This window comes from Tupaia chinensis, unplaced genomic scaffold, assembly GCF_000334495.1.
Source record: "Tupaia chinensis unplaced genomic scaffold, TupChi_1.0 Scaffold000320_2, whole genome shotgun sequence".
NCBI classification, from domain to species: domain Eukaryota; kingdom Metazoa; phylum Chordata; class Mammalia; order Scandentia; family Tupaiidae; genus Tupaia; species Tupaia belangeri.
In genome coordinates this window covers 1,555,627-1,583,542 of record NW_006159814.1, presented here as the reverse complement: position 1 = coordinate 1,583,542, position 27,916 = coordinate 1,555,627, and the positions used below count along the sequence as shown (strand labels likewise).

General features: G+C 39.6%; 1 protein-coding gene across 1 annotated transcript in view; it reads left to right on the top strand.

Moving 5' to 3' along the window:
- Positions 1-27,916, top strand: part of MIB1 (MIB E3 ubiquitin protein ligase 1) — a 155,381-nt gene that overhangs the window by 20,030 nt on the left and 107,435 nt on the right. The window contains exons 2-3 of the mRNA XM_006151595.3: positions 19,115-19,286; positions 22,762-22,891. Of these exons, the coding sequence (XP_006151657.1) occupies positions 19,115-19,286; positions 22,762-22,891 (302 nt within the window). The remainder of the gene's footprint in view (positions 1-19,114; positions 19,287-22,761; positions 22,892-27,916) is intronic.

Sequence of the window (27,916 nt, the reverse complement as noted above, 5' to 3'; positions counted from 1 at the left end):
AAGATCCCGAGAGGGGAATGGAGGAGAAGGGATTGCGGCGTGGCCATCTCCCCTGGGGGGTGATTTCTCGCTTTCTGTCTCTCTGTCTCTCTCTCTCTGTCTGTCTGGCGAGTGCACATGCCCTATAGTGAAAAAAAACCTCTAAAAAAACCCCAAAACATTTATCCTCATCTTTTTAAAATTTGTTCTTTTAAAAAATATTTGACAGAGGGCTCCTGAGAGAGAAAGTACCACTCCGTGGGGAATGGTCACATAGCAGTTCCTTTTCCTTCATTTCTCCATCCTTTTGAGATTTTTGAACATGCAGGCACATGAGCCTGGCATGTTTTTCTTTCTTTCTTTTTTTTTTTTTTGGTCATGGGGCATGTGTATTCTCTGGGGAGAGACAAAAAGAGACAGAGGGCCAGCAGGTGGCATGGTGGTTAGAGGGGTTGGGTTTCCACAAGCAACCACAGTTTGAGTCCTGGACTGGTGGCTTGTTTTCTCTCTTTTCCTTTCTGTCTCTCTCTCTCTCTGTCTGGTCAAATTAAAACATAATACTGACAAATAGATTTTAAAAGTAAATAATTATATAAAAAAAATGAGGATATGAGTGTCTAAGATCTTGATGAACCACAGTGCTGTGGGAGGGGATTGTGGTGTGATTAGACCCTGTTGGGGGTGATTGTCTCTCTCTCTCTTATGAGTGTGTATGTACTCTGTCATAAAAACAAACAACTGAACCAAAAAAAAAAAAAAAGAGAGACCAGAGCGAAGGGGGTAAATCACCCTTTAGGAGGTATGGTCACGCCTTTTCCATTCTTCTCTTGGGATTTTGGGCATGCATGCACACAGCCCTGGCTTGATTTTCAATCTACTAGGTCCAGGAATGGAGCCATAGTTGGTCATGTATGAGTCCTAGGCCTTAACCACCATGCCACTTGCTGGCCTCAGTGTATTTTTCAAGTCACCAGGTCTGGGATTTTAATCACAGAGTCAACTATGTAGAATCTAGCTATCTTAACCACCAGGCCACAGGTGGACCCCCTTCCACATATTTTTAAACCCCCCTTTAAAAAATAAGTTATTTAATTTATTTATCATCATTATTTTCTTCAGATTTGCTACAGGGCACATGCACTCACTAGAGAGAGAAAGAGATGGAAAGTGAAAAAGCAAGCCACCAGTTCAGGACTCGAATCATGGTCAACATGTGGAAGCCCCGTGCATCAACCACCATGCCACCTGCTGGCCCCTCTAAACCCTTTCTTTACTCACACTTACTTATTTCCCCTCACATTTAGTTTGCCACTCTTACTATCATGTCTAGGAATGTGGTTATAGTGAATGACCCATTTCCTCTGATGGAACTAAGACTACAGCAACATTTTTCTTGGTATGCCTGTAGATTATTAGCTCCATGTAAGCAGGTTCTTATGAAATTGTCTGGCTTTAAAGATAATGTATCTTCAAAATTTTGTTTCTGACAGAAAAAGTTCCTGAATTCTGAAATAACTGCCTTATAAATGAACTTATGAAATATCAATATAAGTAAGAGGAGGTGGAGTTAAAATTAGTGGAGGAGATGATATCATAAGTAATAGAAAACAGCAGATCGTCCAGACATTCTGTTCTTGGTTTTGGAATACTTTATTTTTTATTTATTTTTTAAGCACAGACTTATCTTGATACCTAGTTTCTGTGGTTAGAATTAGTTTGTATTCTCAGAGCATACTCATGATATGAATATTTCATTTCCTTCAGGGGTAGATTTATCTTCCTGATCATAATTTTGTTCCATACCCAGCCCGCTCCCCCAAAACAACAAAAACAAAGAAACCTAAGAAATGAGTAAAAAACTAATATTTAAAGAAATGATTATTTGATTTCTGGGAATTTTGCAGGGCTAGTGATAAATCAAGAGAGCTTAGAATAATAATATTCTGTATTATGGTGCATGCTTATGCTCTACTCCTACCCAACCTCTTTTCCCCTGAATGCAATAGCTTACAAGTTGGGGAATTAAGTTATTTATTTTCTCTATTTTACCAAGTAAGCCTGTTAACTAACAGGCTCATATTTATTTAAAAAGTAGAATAGGATTTATTAACTTATATTTTGAATCTAGTAGGTTAAATAGAAAACATGATGTCCTAGATATTCTTCAAATAAGATTAGTACTGGGCCAACCAGTGATGTGGTGGTAAAGGCAATTTCTTTTTTTTTTTGGAGAGGTTTTTTGCTATAGGGCGCCAGGAAGACAGAGAGCGACAGAGAAACAGAAAGCGAGAAATCACCCCCCAGGGGGAATGGCCACGCCTCAATCCCTTCTCCTCCATTCTCCTCTCGGGATCTTGGACACACACGCACACGCACCTGGTGTGAATTTAAGCCACCAGGTCCAGGACTCGAACTGCGGTCAACTACATGGGAGTCCAGCAATATAGCCATTACGCTGACTGCTGGTACCTGGCAGTTTCCACATTACTATCAGTGACCAGTTCGAGTCCTGGACCTGGAAGCTATAAAAACACATCAGGTGTGTGTGCTTGCCCAAAATCCTAACCAGAGAATGGAGAGAGGATTACAGCAGAGCTGTCCCTGCAGGGAGTGCTTTCTTACCGTCACGCTCTCTGGCAAGTGCATGTGCCCTATAGAAAATTATTAAAAACAAACAAACAAAAAACCCAGTGCTGCCCAGGCTTTGTAATCTTATCAACTTGGTCTTAAATTTTAAATTTGAGCCTCCAATTATTAATGTGTGATTTCAGACAAGTTACTTCTTTGAGCCTGTTTTTTCAACTATAAAATGGGAGTAATAAGTGCCTACTTTTTAAGATTGTTTGAAGAGTTAAATAAGGTTGTATGTAAAGCACCAAGCTTGGTACTAATAAACAGTATCTAGTGTTATTAATAACCAAAAGTACAACCATATTTTCATTAATTTTGTGTTTTTCTAGAGTGAGGAATGTGGACTTATACCAACCATCTGGCAGGTCACAAAGTTCTTGCCTCATTAGGAATTTTATTTATAGTTGAGATAATTTTTAAAGCAGTTAAGTGCTCAGATGGTTCAGGGAATATAAAATGAATATTTTAGTTGGTTAACTTTCTTTAACCTCTGTAATAATTTTTGTGATGTATGATATTAAAATTGAATAAACACATAAATCAGAAATAGGATTTTATAACAACATTTGTCCTGCAATACCTAGCTATATTCAAATAATGGTTAATAATTTATAAATTCTTCTTTCTTTCTTTCTTTCTTTCTTTCTTTCTTTCTTTCTTTCTTTCTTTCTTTTTAATTTGCTATAGGGCGTGTGCACTCCCTGGAAAGAGACAGAAAGAGAGGGAAAGTGAAAAAGCACCCTCCTGGAGAAAGTGGGTAGCCGCACCTCAATCCTTCTCCATTCTTCTCTCATGATTTTGTACTCAGCACATGTCTGTGCCTGGCATGTTTTCAAGCCACTGGTTGGGGTCTTGAACCATATAATTGGCCATCTGGGATCCAGCAACCCTAACCATCATGTCACCAGCTGGCCCTGCAAAGCCCTTTTTTTTTTGGAGAGGTTTTTGCTATAGGGTGCGTGCGCTCGCCGGACAGAGAGAGACAGAGAGACAGAAAGCGAGAAATCACCCCCCGGGGGGCTGGTCATGCTGCAATCCCTTCTCCTCCACTCTCCTCTCGGGATCTTGGGCACACACGCACACGCGCCTGGTGTGAGTTTTAAGCCACCGGGTCCAGGACGTGAACCGTGGTCGACTATGTGGGAGTCCAGCGACATAGCCATTACGCTAACTGCTGGTTCCCCCCTGCAAAGCCTTTTTAATGTTAGGTTAAATCTTTTAATCTGGGCAAAGATTTAGTAGATTAATTAGGCATCATACTGGTCTACTAGGGATGTTTATTTTTTTATTTAAACAAAAGTTAAAGTTGGGCTGGGCCTCTAGTTTAGTAGTTAAGGGCGCAGTCCCACCAAGGCTTTTGAATCCTGCCCTGGTGTTCTGAAAAATAATGTGGCATGTGTATATGTATTTGTGTATGTCCCATGTCCTGACAAGATAGGAAAATAGAGAAGGGATTGTGGCATGATCACACTCTGTTGGGGGGGTGCTTTCTCTCTCTCCTCTCTTTATTGCTCTGGTAAATGCATGGGCCATCTGGCATAAAAAAAAAAAAGTTAAAATATATTATATAATATGTAAAATATCAAAGTAGATTAGTCAGTAATATAATAAATACCTCAGACTCATCTAGATAGAAAAAAAATTGCTATTATATTTGAACGCTGTACTTCTCCCCAGTTGCATTCCCTTCTTTCCTTTCCTATGGTAAAAATCAGAAATTAATTTTTTATTGTTCCCATGGTTTCTTTGTATTTATGCTACATTAAAAAAATGCCTGGAACCAGAAGGTGACATGGAGGTTTAAGCCCTGAAATCTGCATGGCTGACTGCACTATTTGAGTCCTGGACCCAGAGGCTTGAAAATCATCCTGGGGGCATATATGTGTGTTCCCAAAATCCTGAGAGGAGACTGGAGGAGAAGGGACTATGATGTAGACATCCCCAGTAGGGGTGATTTCTCACTTGCTCTCTCTCTCTCTCTGGCAAGCACACGAGCACCCTGTAGCAAAAAACTAAAAACACCCAGAAAAGCTGAGAAGAACATCTAGCACTTTATTTGTAATACTTGATATTCTATAAAAAATTGAGCATTACAGTTGAAGGATTCATCCATGTTGAATTGTGTGGCTATTAAACATTCATTTTAGGTATTCCTTTGTATATGTAATAGAAAATTTATTCTCTTGTTAATAAACTATTATCTTGTTTACTTTTTTCTTTTGCTATTATATAAAATAGTAATTTAGATCTTTGTTCCATGTTTAATGCTCTATCTACTGAACTACTGGTAGTGGGGACTCTAGTTCTTTCATCTTTTCTTATCTAGACATTTAACATTTTACTTAAATAAATTAGTGCTTTGTGAATTTTAGTTGTTTTCATTGGTTCTCTTAAGAACTTGTGGTTATTAATCTTTAGTATGTTTTACAGCTTTCATAAAATTTCCCAACAGAAAGACTTCCGCTATGTAAATTTTCCAAGTTATTGAACTTAGACAAGATGTTAAAACTTAGAGCAGATGGTCATTTGAGTATTAGCAGAATGAGTCAAAAGTTATCATCAGGTGGTTCATTTAACAGTGGCAGATGTCATCGTAAAGCTTAGCAAAGGAAAAGAGCATTAATTCTCTAGGGTAATATAGTATTCTGCAGGAAGGAGAAAAGTGCTAATAGGCTTAGTTAGGGAATTAAGTTTTCTAAAATGAAAATTTTGAGAAATAACTTGCCAGGGCTAGTGGTTTTAGATGGAAATAAAATAGGGAAACAAAAACACCTACCCAGTGCAAGATCAGCAAGTGTTGGTCTTGTTTCATGCCCTTTCTCATGTTTTGATTTCTTTATCAATTTTTGTTTTAAAGTCAATTAATTGCATACTCATTAAAAATTCTATAGTGCTCATTTTGGTAGTGGAAAGGGTTGCTTTGTTTACTTTCTCCATTGCTCCTGTTAGTCTGTTTCACAGCTGTTCAGTGTCTTTGTTGGCATTTGAACTGTGGGAACCAAGAAAGGATTTGGATGTCCTTTTGTGTGCATTAATGGTTTTCCTGAAGTATTCTTTAAAACCCTGAACTGTAGAAGGTTTTTTTTTCTTCTTTTTTTTTTCCTTTTTCTTTTTTTAATCACTTGTCATTGTGTTTTTTAAATGGTTCTTTTTAAAGAAAGCTTGTACATAGGTTATGAGCTCATGAATGTTATCATTGTATTTTGTGGAAAGTTGACTTAGAGATGAAAAATATGTAAATTGGGCAGTAGTTGCAAACTTAACCTTTTATTTATTTATTTTCTGGTTGAGTTGGAAGGTTGGGGTACATTTTCCCTTTGCTTTTATCATGTAACTCTTGTTTTGAATAGCTACACAGTTCAGTGTATAGTAAACACTGATTTCCTTTGAGTGTTTTACTTTTTTGTGTTAACGAAACTAAATTGGAGAATTATGTTGGAAAATTAACAACTCTGTAAAAATAATAATTCAGTGCAGTTTATTTCTAAGCAGAATATGAGTGACCTAGGCCAGAGAGAAGGCAAAACATGCCTTTCTCTTGGGTTTTCAGGTACAGGGATTCCTTTTATTTGATTATGAGAGCGAGAGACAGAGTTTGGAATTTAGTGAAAAGTTTTTCCATTGGTCTGGTCCAAAAAGGCGGGACATGTGGAGGGGGGAAGACTTGTAGGTTTTAGGTGGGTTTTACAGTTTTTTTTTTGGGGGGGGAGAGATTTTCACTAGGGCCAGACAGAGAGAGACATAGAGACAGAAAGCGAGAAATCACCCCCCAGGGAGGATGGTCACGCCACAGTCCCTTCTCCTCCATTCTCCTCTTTGGATCTTGGGCATGCACGCACACACGCCCGGTGTGAGTTTTAAGCCACCGGGTCCAGGACGCAAACCACCGTCGACTACATGGGAGTCCAGCGACATAGCCATTATGCCAACTGCTGGTTCCCGGGTTTTACAGTTTTTAGGGTGGTGATTGGAAAAGGAAGGTTGCTGAGATCAGAAAGGAATGTACTTTAACAGCAATAATGAGGTTTAATATACATCACAGAGATACTCCAATACTATGTCAGAGGCAAGATGTAGGAAGAATCCTGTTACCAATGGGTGATAATCTGTTAACATTTGTGGACTCCCTCTAGGCCCTCAGGAAAGGATTTTGGACAAATAGGAGAAACCAGTCAGACTTCTGCCCACAGTTATTTTAAATCTCGTTTAGAAATTAACCATTATGTAGACATTTCATATTTCTGGTATTTGATACTATGATCTTTTTGACCTGCTTTTTCTGTGGTTTAGACAGATATAGTGCTCAGATTCTAACTTTATTACTAAAGTAACTAAAGTAATTGGAAAATTGGTTTCTGTAAATATTTGCTTAGGGCACCTCATGCTTTTCTTTATTTTCAGTTTTAAGTGACACCTCTGATTTAATACCTTATATTAAATGTTCTTGCTTACCCAGCTGCTTCCTAGAATTAATACAGGCTCAGTAGAGAAAACTTGGAATACCACAAAGGATAATCCCATCAGCATATTTTATGTATTATCTCTCTAGTTTTCTTGTGTATACATATTATATATCTTAAGGTATTGATTGCCAAAATGTTGTACTGTGGTTCTTTGCAAAAATATTTTACCATGTCAGTAACATTTCTTCTACAGTGGTTTAAGAACTACATAGTTTTTTCTGTATGGATTAACAAAGTTTACGTATAAGCTACCCCATATTTTCAACATCAGTTAGGTTAGTTTTTTGTCTTTATCTACTACAAACAATTGAATATCTTTTTTAAAAAATTAAAATTTGACTTTATTTATTTAAAATTTACCAGAGAGGGACAGAGTGACAGAGAGAGAGAGAGGAAGTGAGAAAGCAAGCCACCAGGTCTGGGACCTGAACCACAGTCAGCCATGTGGGAGTCCAGTGCCCTTAACCACCATGTCACTTGCTAGCCCACAATTGAATATTTTTGAATGTACCTTTTAAAAATTTTGAAGAGAAGGTCAGAATCTTTTAAAGTATTTGATACATGTTATGAATGTCTTCCGCAGAGGTTGTATTAATTTATATTTCCCTCAACTGTGTCTGACTGGCTTTCTTGACACATCTTCAGTATACACTGAGATAGAACTTCTCATCTGTGTCAATTCAAAGGGATAAAATTAATATTTTTATGTTTTGTTTTCTTTTTAAAATTACAAAATTATTAACACATTTGCGATAAAACTTTAAATAATCCAAAAGGATATAGAAAACAGTGTGAAAGCATGGCTCCTCTCCTATACATTCGTGGCTGTTGTCAGCAGTTTGGTGTGGGTTTTCAGATTGTCCTCTAGTTACTCAGTGTGCGTGTGTGTGTGCGCTCATGTATGTGTGCGTTCTCTCACATGGGCATACATGTGACTTCTGAGGTCTGTTTCATGCTAAGAAAAACTTGTAAAATGTGCTGTTCGGCCTTTTGTTGGCACTTTCATTTTTTCTTTATCATATTTAGCTGTTTATCTTGTTTTATTTTATTTTTTAAATTTGCTATTGGGTGCTTGTGCTTGGGGGTGGAGGCAGGGAGAAAGAAAGGAAGAGAAGTCTCCCTCCCCCCCATGGATAGTGGTCATGCCACAATCCCCTTTCCTTCATTTCTCCACCCTTTCTGGACTTTGGCATGCATATACAACATGCCAGGCATGTTTTTCAAGTTCCTGGGGCCAGGGTTCAAACTGTGTGGTAGGCCATGTTGGATTCATCTTTCTTAACCACCAGGTCACAGGGCCAGCCTTCTTTATTTTTATCTTGAATTTATGCTTTGGTACATTGTTTACATAGGGAACTATAATTTGACAAAGATCACAAAATATTTTCAATTTGTTTTGTTTTCATTACTAGGGTTACAGAATAAATAGCCCTTAAAGGTTTTTAAAAAGTTTAAAAAAAAATTTATTTATTTTAATTTGACCAGAGAGGGAGGGAGTGAGGGGGGAGAGAGAGAGCACGAGCGAGCGAGAGCTGCCAGGTCTGGGACTTGAACCACTGCTGGCCATGTGGGAGTCCAGTGCCCTTAACTGCCATGCTACCTGCTAGCCCCTAAATCTCTCTAAAACTTAATGCTATAAAACTGTGTGTATACTCATGGCTTCTGTGGGCAAAGACGTTGGAGACTGCACAGTGAAGAATCACTTGTTTCTGTTTCACAGTGTCTGGGGCCTGAGCTGTAAGACTCAAACAGCTGAAGGGTTAATGCTGCTAGGATTCTGTAAGCATTTTTCTTTTCTATTCTTGTCTTTTTTCTTTTCTTTTTTTTTTTTTTTGGGGGGGGGGTTTTTTTTTTTTTTTTTTTTTTGGGAGGGGTGGTGTTTTTTTTTTTTTTTTTTTGCTATAGGGCGCGTGTGCCCACCAGAAAGACAGAGAGAGACAGAGACAGAAAGCGAGAAGTCACCCCCCCCCCCCAGGGGAATGGCCATGCCGCAATCCCTTCTCCTCCCTTCCCCTCTTGGGATCTTGGGCATGTATGCACATGCGCCTGGCATGAGTTTAAGCCACCGGGTCCAGGACTTGAACCGTGGTCGACTACATTGGAGTCCAGCGACATCACCATTACGCTAACTGCTGGTTCCAGGGTTTTACTAGGATTGAACCTGTAAAGCATAGTTTATTATTAATATGTGCCACCACAGCTGGGCCATCTTAGGCATTTCCTTGTACCTCTGTGTTCTTTCCATATGGTCTCTTCTGTGGGGGTTTCAGGTTACTCATACTTATTAGACACCAGCTCAGAGCTCTCAATGCATGCAAGGTATGAATTCTAATGAGGAGAGAGACAGACTGACATGGACAGAAAAGTGGCCTCTGCATTGCCTGTAATGACCCAATGGCAGAAGTCACATGCTGTCCGTTTTACTTGCACTCTGTTGATTGAGGCAGTTAGAAATGTCTACCCAGGTCCAATTAGGAGGGAGATAGACCCCCACCTCTTGATGGAGTGTCAGTGTCTCATAAGCTCATGTGAGATGGGATATAGATTGGCTTGGCTGTCTTTGGAAGGTATAGTTTGGCACACTTCTGTCTATTAACTATACACTCGTTTTCCAGTGACTGGCATATAATGCACATATAAAGCTAGAATATACTTGTGTTTCAATATTAAATTCTATGAATTTTAGAACTCATATAAAATGTATTGTGATTCTTGGTATCATTCTTTAAAAATTGCAGTTTTTATGAAAAATTAAAATTTTATAGCCTTGCATCAGATAATTATGATAGTCTTCAAATTCATTGTCTTTTGATGAGCTTTAGAATATATATGAACAAAAATTATCTTAAGTAAGCTAGATTTACTTTTTATTTTTTCGGGGACCAGCAGTTAGCGTAATGGCTATGTCGCTGAACTCACATGTAGCCAATCACTGTTTGAGTTCTGGACCCGGTGGCTTAAACTCGTGTGTGTGTGCCCAAGATCCCGAGAGGAGAAGGGAGGAAAGGGATTGCGGCGTGGCCGTGCTCTCTGGGGGGTGATTTCTTGCTTTCTGTCTCTCTGTCTCTCTCTGTCTTTTTGGCAAAAGCATGGTCTCTATAGCAAAATCCTCCCCCCCCCCAAAAAAAATTATTTTTCCAAGATGGACTTTAGATGGAATTGATTATTATGATTTAAAGCAAAATATAACAAATTCTTATTAACTTAGGTAGTGACTATATGGGCAGTTAATCCAGTTTATGGATTATTTGGGCACTTTGATTTTTGTTTTTTTATCCTTTTATGATTAAAGGGGAAAAAAGCCCCAATAAATTCTTGGGGTCAGTCCTGTCATACCCTGGTTAAGTGCTGTGTGTAGGGAGCTGGATTCCACATGTCTGAATGTGGTTTGAATCCTGGCCTTTGGTGGCTTGAAAAACATGCAGGGTAAATGTGTGTGTGTGTGTGCCCAACAGCTGTTGGGATGGAGAATTGATAAAAGGTATTGTGGCCTGATCACAGTTTACTAGGGATTGCTTTCTACTCTTTTAGCAGTGCACATGCCCTTTGACAATTAAAAAAGATATCATTTTTCATATAGTCATTAATATACCCAAAAAAGGTTTTGGTTGGGGCCAGTAGGTGGCAGTGGTAGTTAAAGCGTGGGTCTCCCACATGGCTGACTGTGGTTCAAGTCCTAGACCTGGCGACTTGCTTCTTCCATTCCCTTTTTCTCTCTCTCTCTGGTCTAATTAAAATAGTAATAATAATGACAAAATTAAATAAATAATTATAAAAAAAGGTTATGGTAGCACTCAGGTCTTTGATGTACATTATAAAAAACGACAGTGTTTAATACTAGTGAATATTGGTAGTTTTGAGTTGTGTAGCTATAGTTTTGTGGTTTTTAATTTTAGTTGGCATTCTGTTGGGTTGTTTGAAAAGTCATGACGTATTTTTGCATAGAAAAACATGGAAAAATACATCAAGACTTTACTGATGACCCAGTATTTAGACTAGATTATAATTATTTTAACTTTTTTTTATTTTGTTTTGTTTTTGCTTTTTTTTTTTTGCATGTATGCTTGCTAAAGAGAGAGATAGAGAGAGAGGAAAAATGAAAAACCCTCACTATAGGAAATGATCATGCCATGATCCTTTTTTCTCTATTTCTCTTTTTGGGATACACACACACCTGGTGTGCTTTCCAAGGTCCTGGGTCTGTGCTGACTGGACAGTTGATCATGTGAGATCCAGCCACCTCAACTACTGTCACTGACTGGCCCAAAAGTATACCTTTTTTTTTTTTTTTTTTTAAAGATTTTTGCTATAAGGCTTGCACACTTGCTGGAGAGACAGAGGGATAGAGAGACAAAGTGAGAAATCACTCCCCAGGGAGATGGCCATGCTGTAGTCCCTTCTCCATTCTCCTCTTGGAAATTTAGGTATGCACACATGCTCTTGGCATGAGTTTTAAGCTGCTGGGTCTGGGACTTGAACCTGGTTGACTATGTGGGAATCCAGTGATGTAACCATTACACCATCTGCTGGTCTCAGTATGGCTTTTTTTATTTATTTATTTATTTTTAAAAGATATCTTCCATGAATAAGATAGATTAGAGGACAGACAGACATATAGAAGCAGGCATCCAATAGGTCCTTCACACCTTCCTAGCTCAGCCAGCCTTAGATCATGGGCATATGTGTCTCTGGTGTTTTCAGGGAGGTCTCTAGACACAAACCTGGGACACCCCCCCACCACCACCCCATGGGTTGGCCTAGTAAAACATTGTGTTTACTGTGTGCCACTGAGTAACCCCTAGAGTACAATTTTGTGGCGGGCAATTTGGTGATAATATTCATGATTGGTGAAGTAACAATTAGCTATAGGAAAGAAAGCATCATCATTCTTTTTTGTTTCAGAGGCTTTTTTTGCTATAGGGCGTGTGCGCTTACCAGAAAGACAGAGATAGAGAGACAGAAAGCAAGAAATCAACCCCCGCAGAGGGGGGATGGCCACACCACAATCCCTTCTTATTCTCCTTTTGGGATGTTGGATGCACATGCGTCTGGCATGAGTTTAAGCCATCCGGTCCGGGCCTCGAACTGCAGTCAGCTTCATGGAAGTCTAGTGACATAGCCATTACGCCAACTGCTGGTCTTTCAGAAAGCATCATTCTTAATTGATGAAAAGGGGTAGGTCATCTACTGGTATGTAGTACTATTTTGCATGACAGTTGTGTCAACTGTTGGTATTTTGAAGTGAAAACAGTTGAAGGGAACTGAGAAAATAGGTACCACCCTGGGAAGCCATAGGCTTTGGGAAATAAAAAAACAGAGATAAATAGTAAGAAGAGAATGGCCATGGGGATGGTGGGTAAGTTTCTTTTTCTTTTTTTGGAGAGGTTTTTGCCATAGGACTTGTGCGCTCGCCAGAAAGTCAGAGAGAGACAGAGAGTCAGAAAGCGAGAAATCACCCCCTGGGGGGATGGCCACGCCGCAATCCCTTCTCCTCCATTCTCCTCTTGGGATCTTGGTCACGTCGCACACCGGGTCCAGAACTCGAACCGCAGTCGACCACATGGGAGTCAGTGACATAGCCATTACGCTAACTGCTGGTCCTGAGAAGGTGAGTAAGTTTCTAAAATGAGGCTAATTCATACATGAGTAATTGAATGTTCTCTATATGTAGTTTTAGAGAAACTCAGAACTTTATTAAGTTCTTTGCTAATAAGTATTACAGTTTGCTTGGGATATGCGATGATTTTGATCACTGAATTATTTAAATAGGCCCATCCACTGTGACACAGTAGTAATGCTAGTGCCCTGTAGTGCTGGAAGCCATATGGTGCCCGAGATTCAGATCTTGAGTCGGCCTGAAAAATATGCTGGGCACATGTGGGTGCTCCGGATCCTGAGGTGCTGGGGGTCTGGGGAAGGGGGACTGTGGTGTGGTGGAACTCTGTTGGGGGTGCCTTCTGTCTTGTCTCTCTTTCTCTTGCTTATGTACTCACCTTCTATCATAAATATTTAATAAAATATTTAATAAATAAAATGCCTAGTGCTTTTAATAATCTATATGAAATTAAGTGCAGTATATATTTTACATGTTGCTTTAAAACATTCAAAATGTACTCACTTGTTTTTGTCAATTTAGCCCCACAATGTCCATTTCCATGTGAAAGTTGTGTTTTCTCAATTTACAAATGCAAATAATACTTCCAGAGTAGTTTAAAATGATTATGCATATTATGTAGCTGATAACTTAGAATTATGTTCTTAAATCACATATCCTTGTTTTTTTTTTTTTAAAGGATTATGTATTTATTTATTTCGTGTTATTATTATTTTCTAATTTGACCAGACAGAGAGAAAGAGAGAAAGGGAAAGTGAGAAAGCAAGCCACCAGGTCGAGAGTGGAACCATGGTTGGCCATGTGGGACGACCACCATGCCACCTGCTGGCCCTGCCTGCATATCCTTGTTTTTACCACTTTAGCAATTTAAACAAACAGGTCAGAAATTATGTCAGATCTTGTCATTTTCCTGCCTAGCTATAACTTACCTCTAAATCTCAGATTATATTTCATGGTTCTGCTCAACAAAGCTGCTCCTGATTCATTAAATATACTCTGTACTCTTCTGTAAATTTTTTTTTCCTTCTGTTATTTAAGAGGTTTACTCTTCCATCATTTGTGTGAAACTTTTCCTGATTCTTTTTCCAATGTAGTTTCTTAGTTAAGCTTCTTCCTGGAGATCTGGGCTTATATTTTTAAGTTATTTTTGTTTGTGGTTCCCTTCTTGTTTTAAAGCAAAGTAGTTCTATATTTCGGTTTATTGGACTATTTCATTGCCATTTCCTAAATATATTTTTTAAAGAATTATTTAATTTAAAGTAGAAATGGAATATTATTGTTGATAACATGCATGATTAAGCCACTATGCAGTTTATTCTAGATGGGAAACCACATTTAGTATGTTGTAATGATGCTCAGGGAATGAATGTAAATTAATAAAATTTTTCAGGAGAAAAAAACAAAAACACTAAAACTATTATCAAAATTTAAAGAAAAAAATGCATATTTGATGACTGCAGTAAGCTATATAGCCCCAGCTAGGTACTACTTTATAATAGTATGTTCATTCTACTCGCTGAGGTTTATGCCTAAAGTCAAACATGGGTTTATGTATATGTATATATCAGCTGCGCTTGCTATTGCAAATATTTAGACAAATTAGGTTCATTAGCAAATCAACTAAATGGGGGTGAAAGGCATAGAAAACAACCATGGATACCAGAGACAATGTGGGAGGAGGGTGGGACATGGCAGAGGGTGAGGGATAGGGAATCAAGGATGGCAAAAAACAAAAAAAGAAAGGAATATATACAAGACATAAGAAATGGAAAATTATTTGTTGATAACATGTATGCTGATGTGCTTGATTGAGCCAATATACAGTGTATTTTGGATGGAAAATTCATTTTGTATACTGTAATGATGTATAGTGAATTAATGTAAAAAATAAATTTAAAGAAAAAAAAAGAATTATTTAATTTAATTTATTATTATTATTTTAAAATTTCCTGTAGGGCACGTGTGCTCCTTAGAGACAGACAGAGAGAGAGAGAGAAAGAAAGTGAGAAAGCAGGTCGTCAGGTCTGGGATTCAAACCACAGTTGGCCATGTGTGAGTCCAGCATCTTTATCACCACATCACCTGCTGGCCCTGCTATATGTTTCTTTCTTTTTTTTTTTTTTTTTTTTAAGAATTATTTTATTTATTTATTTTTAATTTGACCATACAGAGCGAGAGAGAAAAAGTAAGAAAGCAAGCTGGCAGGTCCAGGACTTGAACTGTGGTCAGCCATGTGAGAGTCCCATGCTGTTAACCACCATGCCACCTGCCAGTGCCCCTCCCCATATTTTGCTTTTTTTTTTTTTTTGGAGAGATTTTCACTGTAGGGCGCGTGCGCTCGCCAGACAGACAGAGAGAGACATAGAGACAGAAAGCGAGAAATCATCCCACAGGGGGGATGGTCACGCCGCAATCCCTTCTCCTCCATTCTCCTCTCAGGATCTTGGGCACGCACACACACGCGCCCGGCGTGAGTTTTAAGCCACCGGGTCCGGGCCTTGAACCGCGGTCGACTACGTGGGAGTCCAGCGACATAGCCATTACGCTAACTGCTGGTTCCCCCCATATATTTCTGAGACTTAATCTGTTTGTTTGCTTTTTTTGGGAAAGACTTCATTTATACTTTAAAATTGTTAGCATATTAATATGAACATACTAATTTATAGTAATATTTATAAATGTTTTATTTACATTTATACCTTCTACACCTTTTGTCTTCTAACTGTAGCTGCCAAGTCCTAAATATCTTTTGGCTGCATTTCTCTCCACTTCGACTGTCATTTCCCTCATTTAAACTACCATTATCTTACTGGAATGGACTGCTACCAGCTTCTTATCATTTGTCTTCTTTTCTCTAACCACTTTTATTTTCTTTCTGTATGTTTCCCAAACTACAGCATGAATGATATCTGAAATGTGAGCGGAGGGCCTGTTCACATTAGGAGTAAAGAGATGGTTCTGAATGAGTCCACAGACACTAATGTCTGCTGTTATTTCTATCCCTATACAGTCTTGTATTCTTAAGGTGGAGACTATAGAAGGATTGCCAGAGAGAGACAGAGAGATGGGAATGGGGCAGTTGGGTGGGGTGGAAGCACCCACCAACGGGATGTTGGTCACATCACAATCCATTTTCTATTTCTACATCTATCGGGATTTTAAATATACACTCACACTCGTGTTTTTCAAGCCTCCAGGGCTGGGATTTGAACCATGGTCAGCCATGTAGGATCTGGGTCCCTTAAATGGTAGGCTCTGAAGCTGGCTTGAGATTCAAGTTTTCAGAATGAAAAAGGCTTCATTCTTTAATTTTGGAAAAAATTTAAACTTAAGCATAATAGTGAATAACACATTCCCATGTATCCATTACCCAAATTCAGGTCTAATTTTGTTTCCTCCAAATCCCACCTTCCCCTCTGCACCAGTTGTTTTGAAATAAGCAGCATTATTTTATTTGTAAATATTTCAATCAAAATTACTTTTTCAAGGGCACAAAATTGGACATGACAGAGTCAGAACTTGAGTGAGTGTCACTATTGTATGCAGAATACAGTCCTTGCTTATAATGCATTATTGAGTTTGATCATCCAGAATGGGTTGGTAAAGTAGAGGCACTGGTGTTCACAAGCTAAAAAAAAAAAAAAAAAAAAGAATAAAATAAAACCAAAAATCCCACCAAAACCCCAATTTAAAAGTTTATTTACTTGTTTTTTTCATGAGATACATGCACATAGGCACCTATGATAGAGCCTACATGGTTCAATCCTTCCCCTAGTCTTGCATTTAGGGAGAATTATAGTGTGCAGGCTCTGTTGAGGTAGACCTGGGGTATAGGCCCAGAGCATTCCTACATGGTTTTTGATATCCTGCAGTAGCAGGATGGGGCTGTGCTGCTGTGACTGGGCCCAAAATCCTAGTTTTAATTTATTGAATAAATCATACTAATGTAACAAAATACTAAAGGAATATTACCCCCAATCTTATTATCTGAAAGTGAAAATTATATTAATTGTAGTGCTACTCTTTTTATTTAGAGAGGTTTTTGCTATAGGGCACATGTGCTCGCCAGAAAGAGAGAGAGAGACAGAAAGCGAGAAATCACCCCCCACCCAGGGGGATGGCCACTCTGCAGTTCCTTCTTCTCCATTCTCCTCTCAGGATCTTGGGCATGTATGAACACGTGCCCTGCGTGAGTTTAAGCCACCGGGTCTGGGACTCAAACCACAGTTGACTACATGGGCGAGTCCAGTGATGTAGCCATTAGGCCATCTGCTGGTCCCCATAGTACTACTCTTAATGTTTCTTGTCTCATCTATCCATGTTAACTTTTTAAAAATAATTATTTATTTAGTTAGTTAATTCATTTTAATTTGACTAGAGGGAGACAGAGAAAGAGAGGGAGGGAAAGTAAGAAAGCAAGCCATAAAGTTGGGTACTGGAACCACAGTTGGCCATGTGGGAGTCTAGAGCCTTAACTGCCATCCTACCTACTGGCTACCATGTGAACATTTTTAATGAAGATCGTTTTACCAAGTACTTACTTTTTCTAGGGTTAATTGTTTCTTGTTTATTGGATGAACAAACCTCACTAGTAGTGTGTACTTTAAAAAGGGTAATTTGCTTGGTAATCAGTCTCTACAGTTTATTCCATTTTTTAAAAAAATTATTTCTTTTTGACTTTATTTATTTACTTTTAATTTGATCAGCAAGGGACAGAGTGAGAGCAAGACAGAGAGAGAGAGGGAAAGTGAGAAAGCAGGTCCAGAACTCAAACCACAGTTGGCCATGTGGGAGTCCAGCATCCCCAACCACCACGCCACCTGCTGGCCTCTTTAGTTTATTCTTTTTTTTTTTTTTTTCCAGAGGTTTTTGCTATAGCGCACGTGTGCTCGCCAGACAGACAGAGACAGAGAGACAGAAACCGAGAAATCACCCCCCAGGGGGGATGGCCATGCTGCAATCCCTTCTCCTCCATTCTCCTCTTGGGTTCTTGGGCTTGCACGCACACGCACCCGGCGTGAGTTTTAAGCTACCGGGTCCGGGATGCGAACCATGGTCAACTATGTAGGAGTCCAGAGACTTAGCCATTACGCTAACTGCTGGTCTCTCTAGTTTATTCTTTAGGGAAGAAGGCTGTTAATACCTGGGGTAAATGTTCAAGTAATAGATTGTTTCCATGATATTAGGAAAATAATAGTCTTCTTTTTTTTTTTTTTGGTTAATTGTGAGAGGGTACATGCACTTATGAGAGAGAGAGAAAGGAAAAAGCACCCTTTTATGGGCATGGTCACTCCACAGTCCCTTGTCTTCCATTTGTCCATCCTATTGGGATTTGAGGAACACATACATAGGCACTTGGCATGTTTTTCAAGCTGCTGGATCCCATACTTGAACCCTGTGGTTGGCCGTGTGGAATCCAGTTTCTTTAACTGTTAGGCTGTGGGACTGGTCCTGAAATTGTCTTTTCTTTTGGGATAATTGTTTACTTGGAAAATAAGCGGAAATTCTTTAAAAGATCCCTGAGGCTTCATAGCTAGAGACATCGACATAGTAAAAAGATTTTTCTTTCTCTGCATTGAACCTAAGTTTCAGATTATGGATCAGAGTAAAGAAAATGCTATTGAAATGTGTTCTTACTATTGAAAAGGGTGGAGAGAGAAAATGATTAGTTATAATTTGTACTGATTAAAGTATTTCAGGTCTGGGGGCCAATAGGTGGCGTGGTGGTTAAGGCATTGGATTCCTACATGGCAGACTGTGGTTTGAATTCCAGATATGATGGCTTAAGGATCACACCAGGCGTGTGTGTGTGCATACCCAAAGTCCCAAGAGGGGAGTGGAGAAGAAGGGATTTTGGTGTGGCCATCCCCCCTGGGGGATGATTTCTCATTTTCCTTCTTTCTGTGTCTCTGGCAGAAAAACATGAAAAAAAAAAAGTTTTTTTTTCAGCTTTGTTATCTTAAAGCTATATCTTGTAAATGGGAAGTGTTATCCCTTGGTTAGTAAAACACTCCATAAAATGTTCTTACTTCTTTTCTTTTTTTTTTTTTTTTGAGGGGTTTTTCGCTTAAGGGAACGGTGGCTTGCCCGCCATATAGGGCACGTGCGCTTGCCAGCCAGACAGAGAGAGACATAGAGACAGCAAAAAATCACCCCCCAGGGGGGATAGTCACGCCGCAATCCCTTCTCCTCCATTTTCCTCTCAGGATCTTGGGCACGCACGCACACGCGCCCAGCGTGAGTTTTAAGCCACCGGGTCCGGGTCGCAAACCGCGATCGACTATGTGGGAGTCCAGTGACATAGCCATTACGCTAACTGCTGGTTCCCCTTACTTATTTTACAGGGAAGAACATTTCCTGGAATATTATAAATAATAATATAAATAATAGATGTGGTTAATCTAAGCATATGTTTTTGTTTTAATAGGCATCAAGCATGATGGAACCATGTGTGATACCTGCCGCCAGCAGCCAATCATTGGCATTCGATGGAAATGTGCGGAGTGTACAAATTATGATCTGTGCACAGTGTGTTACCATGGAGATAAACATCATTTAAGGCATCGCTTTTATAGAATTACTACACCAGGAAGTGAGCGGTAGGGGAAACACTTTTCTCTTCAGGAGTGATCACTTATTTGTACCCAAGTTTCATATTATTTACCCTGAAAAATTGGGTTGGGGATAGCATTTTACAGTTGGTTTAGTATCAGGAGGTAGCAGATAGTAGGTTAGAAGTGGGGCTGTTTTATTGAGGGAAGAGCTCTGTGAAGATGGAGTTGTTCTTTCTCTCCTTGGCACTGCTCAGCACTGGGAAATGCAAGGGAGCCCAAGAGAGGCTGATTATTTTCTTCTCACTATGCCTTCTATTTTGTTAATTGCTACCAGATGAACACTAGGGCCCATTGATTGAGTCAGTGGGTGTTTATGGAGACTACATGGCAACCACTATATCTGTTGATGGTTGAAGATAAGTAAGACATAGTATTCTTTTTTCTTTTTTTTTTAGAGATTTTCACTGTAGGGCGCGTGTGCTCGCCAGACAGACAGAGAGAGACATAGAGACGGAAAGCGAGAAATCACCCCCCAGGGGGGATGGTCACGCCGCAATCCCTTCTCCTCCATTCTCCTCTCGGGATCTTGGGCATGCACGCATACGCGCCCGGCGTGAGTTTTAAGCCACCGGGTCCGGGACACGAACCACGGTCGAATACGTGGGAGTCCAGCGACATAGCCATTACGCTAACTGCTGGTTCCCTCTTTTTTCTTTTTTTAGAGAGAGATTTTTGCTGTAGGGCATGTGTTCTTGCTGGAGAGACAGAGGGAGAGAGACAGAAGGCAAGAAATCACTCCCTGGGGTGATGGCCATCCCACTTCTCTTCCATTCTCCTCTTAGGATTTTGGGCCTGCACAAACACGTGCCTGGTGTGAGTTTTAAGCTGCCGGGTCTGGTACTCAAACCACAAGTCAACTACATGGGAGTCCAGTGATATAATCATTAAGCTATCTGCTGGTCCCAGGACACAGTATTCTTAAGGAGTTTACAAACTAAGGAAATAATGGATCACCAATGGTTATCATGTGATGTTCTGGATTGTGACAGGGATATTTATTAGATATCTTAGGAACAATGAGAGAGGAGTATTAACTGTTAATGGGTGTAGAGTTAGTATGTGATGGAATTGTTTCATGTAGATAATGATAATGCATAGGAACAAGAATCCAGCCAGTCATAGGGAGACATAAGAATAGGAATATAGGGGCTGGCAGTTAGTGTGGTAGTTACAGTGCTGAGCTCCCAAACAGCCAATTTCGGTTCAAGTCCCTGAACCTGGTTGTTTGCTTTCTTACTCCCCCCCCCACCCCCTCTCTGGTGAAATTAAAAAAACCAACCAACCAACCAAACAAAAATTAAATAAATATTCTTAAAACAAAAACATCTTTTAAAAAATAAAGGCATATAGAGACCAGCAGATGGCGTAGCTATTATGTCACTGGACTCCCACATGGCCGACTGTGTTTCAAGACCTGGACCTGGTGATTTGAAACTCGTGCTGGCCATGTGTGCATACTTGCCCAAGATCCCAGGAGAATGGAGAACAGAGTTTGGTGTGGCCATCCCCCGGGGGGTGATTTCTCACTTTCCCTCTTGTTGCTGTGTCTGTCCCCCGCCCTCCCTCCAAGCACACACATACTAAGGCAAAAGCTTCTACAAAAAAAAAAATATATATATATAAATAGATTTTGAAGTTAGACTCTCCTGGTACAAAGTGTGGTTCTGCCATTTATTAACTGAGTAATTTTGAACAAATTATTTATTTTTGTCTTCTGCTCATAGCTAAAAATAGGAAATAATAAAGACATTTTAAAAATGAATAGAAATCTGATGGCAGGACCACAGTGTGCTACCACCCATCTGTGGATATTCCATATGAACACACAAAACCTATCCCTAGACAGATTCTGTGCATAATAATGAAGAAACACATGATCAAATGCTGAAATCCAGGTTAGAAGAGAAAAGTAAACACCTTGAACAAGGACCCATGATAGAACAACTTAGCAAAATGTTCTTCACTACCAAGCACCATTGGTACCCTCACAGACAGTATCACAGATGTCGTAAGAAACTGGACCCTCCAGAAGATAGATGACATCAAGGTTCTCAGAGGAATCAGTACCGTGCTTCCTTTGTCATTTTAGAAAATACCATGTGGTGTATTCACTAATAGATTATGTAATAAAATAATAAAATAAAAAAATGAACAGAACAATGAAGCGAAATTAGAAAACTAAACAAAAAACCCTAAACCTTTCTTATTTGTAAATGAGAAGGATGTAGAGGAGAAGGAATAGATGGAGAAAACCCAGCTGGCCCTGATAGTTGAGTGTAGAATCTTTTTTGAGATCCATGAGCTTTAAGTATGCGATACTTTGAAGACAGTTTAGTGTAGATCGAATCCAGGCCACAGATATATTTTAATGGAATTATACTCTAAATTTTTTAATGATTGCTCCCTTTTTGAAATTAGGTGGTATTTTACGTAAATATTAAGTTAATGGATTTTAGCCCCTCCTCCCCGGAAGACTAAACATTGGGCTTACCTTTGTTCTTGGCAACAGCTAAAGCAGGGAGAACCTACACCTTTTAGACAGAGCATGCTCTTGACTTGACCAAAGTCTCTACCATTACTTTCTTCAGTCTGAGGTCAAGTGTTATATTTACCTTTTGTTGTTGCAGTGGTATTTTTTTCAGGCCTTCATTTATATTACTTGCCTGGCAGCTGTAGGAAGCAGGTTTGCCACCTCTAAAGTATTGAAGAATATAGTGATACCTGGAAGAAATTAGACTGGGATCATATATTGACTCCATTATTTTTTTATTTTAAGGTTTTTGCCATAGGACATGTGTTTGCTAGAGAGGAGATAAACGGAGAGAGAGAGAGAGAGGGAAAAATGAGAACTCACCCCTTGGGGGATAGCCACACTGCAACTCCTTCTCTTCCATTTTCCTTCTGGACTTTGGGGCATGCATGCACATGTATCTAGCATCATTTTCAAGCTGCTAGGTCCAGGATTTGAACTGCAGGCAGCCATGTGGGAGCCCAGTGCCTTGCCCACTATGCCACTTGCTGACCCCGATTCCATACTTTCTGGACATATTACTTCTTTGAGACTCAGTTTCCTTATTTCTGAAATGGGTAATAACCTTGCCTCTCTTTGTCTTTAAGGGTTGTAACACACTTGACACCTATGTTAATGCTTTTATTATTAACTCTATTGGGTTATTGGAAAAGTCATGACGTATTTTTCTATATTTTTCTATGTAAAACTGCATCATGACTTTTCTAACCACCAAATAGTAAAAGCTCAGTAAATATTAGCTATTATTATCAAAACCACTGTTGTCATCATCACCTATAGATTATAAAAGGTATTCCTTTATTATGCTATTATGATAATAACTAGCACATAGAAAAATCTTTGCTTTCAAAATTATCTTTTTATAATTTGTTTTAAAAATATATTACTGCTATCCATTTTTATGTAATCTTGAAAATAAATTATTTCTAGGGTTCTGTTAGAGTCTCGTAGAAAATCTAAGAAGATCACAGCCAGAGGAATCTTTGCAGGTGCCAGAGTGGTACGAGGTGTGGACTGGCAGTGGGAAGATCAAGATGGAGGAAATGGACGCAGAGGAAAGGTATACTCCTTTTCTTAATTCATCATGTATTGCAGAATATCGTATGATGGGAAGATTTTTATTACTACTGTAAGTGTTTCTTGGCCTGTTTTTTCCTATTCCAGTAAGTTTTTTTTTAGGTTTGCTGTAAGAATGCATGTGCTCACTTGAGAGACACAGAGAAAGAGAAAAGAGAGAGAAGGAAAGTGAGAAATCATCCTCCAAAGAGGAATGTCCATGCTGCAATTCCTTCTCTTCTTGGGATTTTGGGCATGCCCACCCATGCACCTGGCATGTTTTTCAAACAGGTCTCAACTTGCATTGTCAGCCTTGTGGAATCCAGCTGCCTTGACCTCCATGCTGTCCCTGAATTGACTTTTTTTAGATTTTGTTCCCCCAAAGACCTATTTTAATGAGCAATAAGGAGCTATTGGGTTATTGCACACATTTAACTCTGTAAGGTGGAGGACTGTCTAGGGGTTAGTTGTAGCAGTTATTTTGAAGGGGATTTTGAACAGACTGTTTAGTTGGGGGTGAAATACTAGAGATATTTGGGTAAATGGGTTGTTGGTTGTGTTTATTTTAGGTTTCATGCTGCTTTGGCTGATCATTCATCGATTCTGTCAGTCAATAAATATTGAGTGTGTCGCTTTGTGTTATGAGTAACTGACTTTACAGTTGAGACTTAGATGCTCTTGGGAACAGCTGAAGCTGATGAGTACCTGCAACTCTTCAGACAGATCATGCTGTTGAGTTGACCAAAGTCTCTGTCATCTTTTTGAAAAAATTGTCTTCAGCATTGAAGAATACTGATTTTAAAGTTTTTGTCATCTGAGAAACTTTACAGGAACTCGAAAGCCTCTTTTGTGTAGACTTGGTGCTGTGCAGATTCCTTTGAATTTAGAATTTTGAAATATTTTTCCAAGGGCCAATAGGTAGCATGGTAGTTAAGGTGCTGGACTCCCACAAAGCTGACCACATTTCGAGTCCTGAACCTGGCCGCTTAAACGTCATGCGGGGTATGTGTGCATACATGCCCAAAATCATTAGGAGAGTGGAGGAGAAGGAATTGTGATATGGCCGTCCCCCACAGTGTGATTTCTCACTTTCCATTTTTCTGTCTCCAGTGAGCACACACACTCTATGGCAAAAACTTTAAAAAAATGAAAAAAAATTTCCAAATATCTTTTTAAATTCAGAGTATTGTTATTATGTTGATTTCTTTTAAATAAGGTATATAATTTTAATATTTGGTAGTTAGATGTATTTTAGCCATTATATTTTTTTACATTTTTATACTGTGTCACAGTTCTTTTGGTCAGACTCCTAAGTAGGTGAGACTGTGGTTCTGTACCAGTATGCCCTTAGCCATTATACACATTTATTTTATTTTTTAAAAGTTACTTATTTACTGGGCTAGCCCCATGGCACAGAGATTAAGCTCTGTGTGTAGGAAGCTGGATCTCAAATGGCTGAACATGCCTTGAATCCTCGCCATGGCTGCTTGAAAACCACTGATTGCATGCATGTTTGTGCCTCAAATCCTAATGGGATGGATAGATGGAGGAATGGGATTATGATGTGACCAAGCTCCATAGGGGGGTGCTTTCTTTCTCTCTTTGTCTTTGATGAGTGCACGGCTCCTCTGGCAATTAAAAGAAGTTATTTATGTAGTTCATGAGAGTTTGCTGTAAGTGTGATAAATAATAGATCCTCTTCTCATACGTCGTACATGAGGACCTGCATTTTAGTAAGGTCCTTAGATTATGTGTATATATATTATGTTTTCTTTACAGCTAGTGTTGGGATTTAATTTTTGAAAAATTAAGTAGGAAGCACAAACCTAGCTGTAGTAAGTACAGGGCAGAGTTGCTGCTTTTAGATGAAGGTTCCCAGGAGACTATAAACTGAATAGTGTCTCTGAGTAGTTATCTTGCTTCAACATCGCTCAGTTTATGAGTTTTTCTGGAGCAGTCAGTGGACAAAGTCATTTGTAAGTTCTGGGGACATAGGGCTCAACACACTCAGGATATCAGATGTCAGGCATGGGGCCAGGTGCTGAGCGTGGGAAGGAATGTGGTGAGAGGAGCTGAGTTACTATGTCTTTTGCTTCTAAGCTTACCATAGCCCACGTTAGAGTTTTAGGATTAGGCTAGGCCAAAATAGAATATTCTGTGAGTTGAGATGGAAACTCAGCTGATCCAGGTGCAGAGGAGAATGGGAACATCATTAGTACATAGTCTATATGAGTCAGGTATGCTTAAATGGGTCAGGATCATTAGGGCAGCTTGTCTTCAGGTGAGTAAAATAAATGGTGCAGTGGCAGTGGGGGTCTTCGTGGTAAGGGCCTTCAACTTTTCTGGTGCACTAGTCACCTGGCTGCCATCTGGATGGGCCATGCCGCATGCATATTAGTCATCATGGGAGCTCCTTTCACGTCTTGCAGTGGATGCCTTTGCCTCTTTCTTGGATGGATGTTTTCTGTTTCCCATTGTGACATTTTACTTAGCTTATTCTCTTTGTTTTTTGTAGAATACACATTCTAATAACATCTTTTGAAAGAGTACATGAGAAGTGAAGTTTTAGGTACTTTCAGAAGAAGTAAACCTTTTATTTTTTCTTTTTAAGTTTTGTTATAGGGTGCATGCACTCACCAGAGAGAGGCAGTGATGGGGGCGGGGGTGAAGTAGAGAGAGAGAGAGATCGAGATCAACCCCTCCAACCCGTGGGGGGATGACCATACTGTAGTCCCGTCTTCATTCTCCTGTCAGGATTTTTTTTTTTTTTTTTGCTGTAACGCATGTGCTCACCAGAAAGACAGAGAGATAGAGAGATAGAAAGCGAGAAATCACCCCCCAGGGGGGATGGCCATGCTGCAATCCATTCTCCTCTTGGGATCTTGGGCATGCATGTACATGCGCCCAGTGTGAGTTTAAGCCACTGGGTCCAGGACTCGAACTGCGGTTGACTACGTGGGAGTCCAGCGACATAGCCATTACGCTAACTGCTGGTCTCATCTTATCAGGATTTTTGACATGCATGTACATGTGTCCTACATGAATTTTAAGCTTCTGGGTCCAGGACTTGAACTACATAGTTGACCATGTGGCATCCCACCTCCTTAATGTCCATACGACCTGTTGGCTCTATAAATTTTTAATATTTTAGAGTGATTTTTTTTTTCCGCTGTAGAGCGTGTGCACTCGCCAGACAGACAGACAGAGACATAGAGACAGAATGTGAGAAAGCACCCCCCCAGGGGGGATGGTCACGCCACAATCCCTTCTCCTCCATTCTCCTCTCGGGATCTTGGGCACGCACGCACAGGCTCCCGGCGTGAGTTTTAAGCCACCGGGTCCGGGATGCGAACCGCGGTCAACTACGTGGGAGTCCAGCGACATAGCTATTAAGCTAACTGCTGGTTCCCAGTTTTTAATATTTTAATCTAACAATGGACTTTATAGTCTTCCCATTCTTAATACTTTTATGACCAGAATGTTGGAAGTTATTTTCCATTAGATTTAATCTAAAAAGTCTGAAGCCACATAAGTTGAACTTTCTTGGGTTTTGCTATTTTGGCACCTTTGCAGGGGATAGAATGAATGTAGGCATTCTTGAGGCTTTGAGTCATCAGTATTATGTTTTTGGCTTGTGATTTAACATGTGTTACATTTTAAGAACAAAATGAGGAAAAATAAATGGAAACCATCTTATACACGTGACTGAAGGAACTTCTTATAATAAGTTTTCAAGGTAACATTGTTTAAACTAATGTTTAAGACCAATGGTTGTTTCCCTTTCTCATGTTTTTGCCTATGTGTGTGAAGGAAGAAAGTTATTATCCTTCTTTTCCTTTCAGTGCTAGCTGCACTATCCCAATACCGTGTCGTAACCCATATTAGTTATGTGCGTTGTATTTTATTTTTATTGTTTTGAGATTCATTTATCTCCTTTATACGGGGGTGAGGGGAGAGAGAAAGAAAAAGAGAGAGAAGGAAAGGAAGGAATGAAGAAAGAGATGCACCCTTAGCAGGGTTTCATGCTGCAGTCCTCCCCCCAGGCCTCCTAACAAGCCAGCATTATGGGCACGAATGCCCAGTATGTACAGGTTAACCCAGGAACCAAACCCTGATCTTTGTGGCTTGGTACATCTACACCACTGCAACTTGCCTTTAAAAGATTTCCTAAGTACTGTTAACATGTTAGTATTTTTGTTTAAGGTTTCTGCCATAGAGTGTGTGTGCTTGCCAGAGAGAGACAACAGGAAAGTGAGAATCATCCCAGGGAGCATGGCCATGCTACGGTCCCTACTCCTCCATTCTCTTCTTGGGATTTTGGGCATTCATGTACATGCTTCCAATGTGATTTTCAAGCTGCCAGGTCTGGGACTTGAACCACAGTCATCCATGTGGGAGTCCAGCACCTTAACTGTCATGCACTGGCTAGACCCCCATATTAGTATTTTGAGTCTGTTTTTATTTTACAAACACTTCTGAATATGTCAGTTGTGGGACCAGCAGTTAGTATAATGGCTGTGTCGCTGGACTCCTGTGTAGTTGGCCGTTGTTTGAGTACCAGACCCGATGGCTTAAATTCACGCCGGGCGTGTGTGCGTGTGTGCCCAGGATCCCGAGAGGAGAATGGAGGAGAAGGGATTACAGTGTGACCATCCCCCCGGGGGGTGATTTCCCACTTTCTGTCTCTATGTCTCTCTCTGTCTTTCTGGTGAGCACACGTGCCCTATAGCAAAAAACCTCTCCAAAAAAAAAGAAAAAAAATATGTCAGTTGTTTCATATAGGTACACCAGGTCATATTTCTTTCTTTTTAAAAATATTTTTTACTGTGGAAAATTCAATTATATACTAGAATATAAAGAGTAGTATAAAAAGTTACCGTGTAACTGTCACCCAGGTTCAGCAATTATCAACTTAAAAATCATTTATTAGTTGAAGAAACCAGGTTCTTTAGATTTGGTCAGTTGAGTATTTTTTATTATTTTTTTAAAGAATTATTTAATTAAATTAATTTATTTAGAGTTTTTTTTT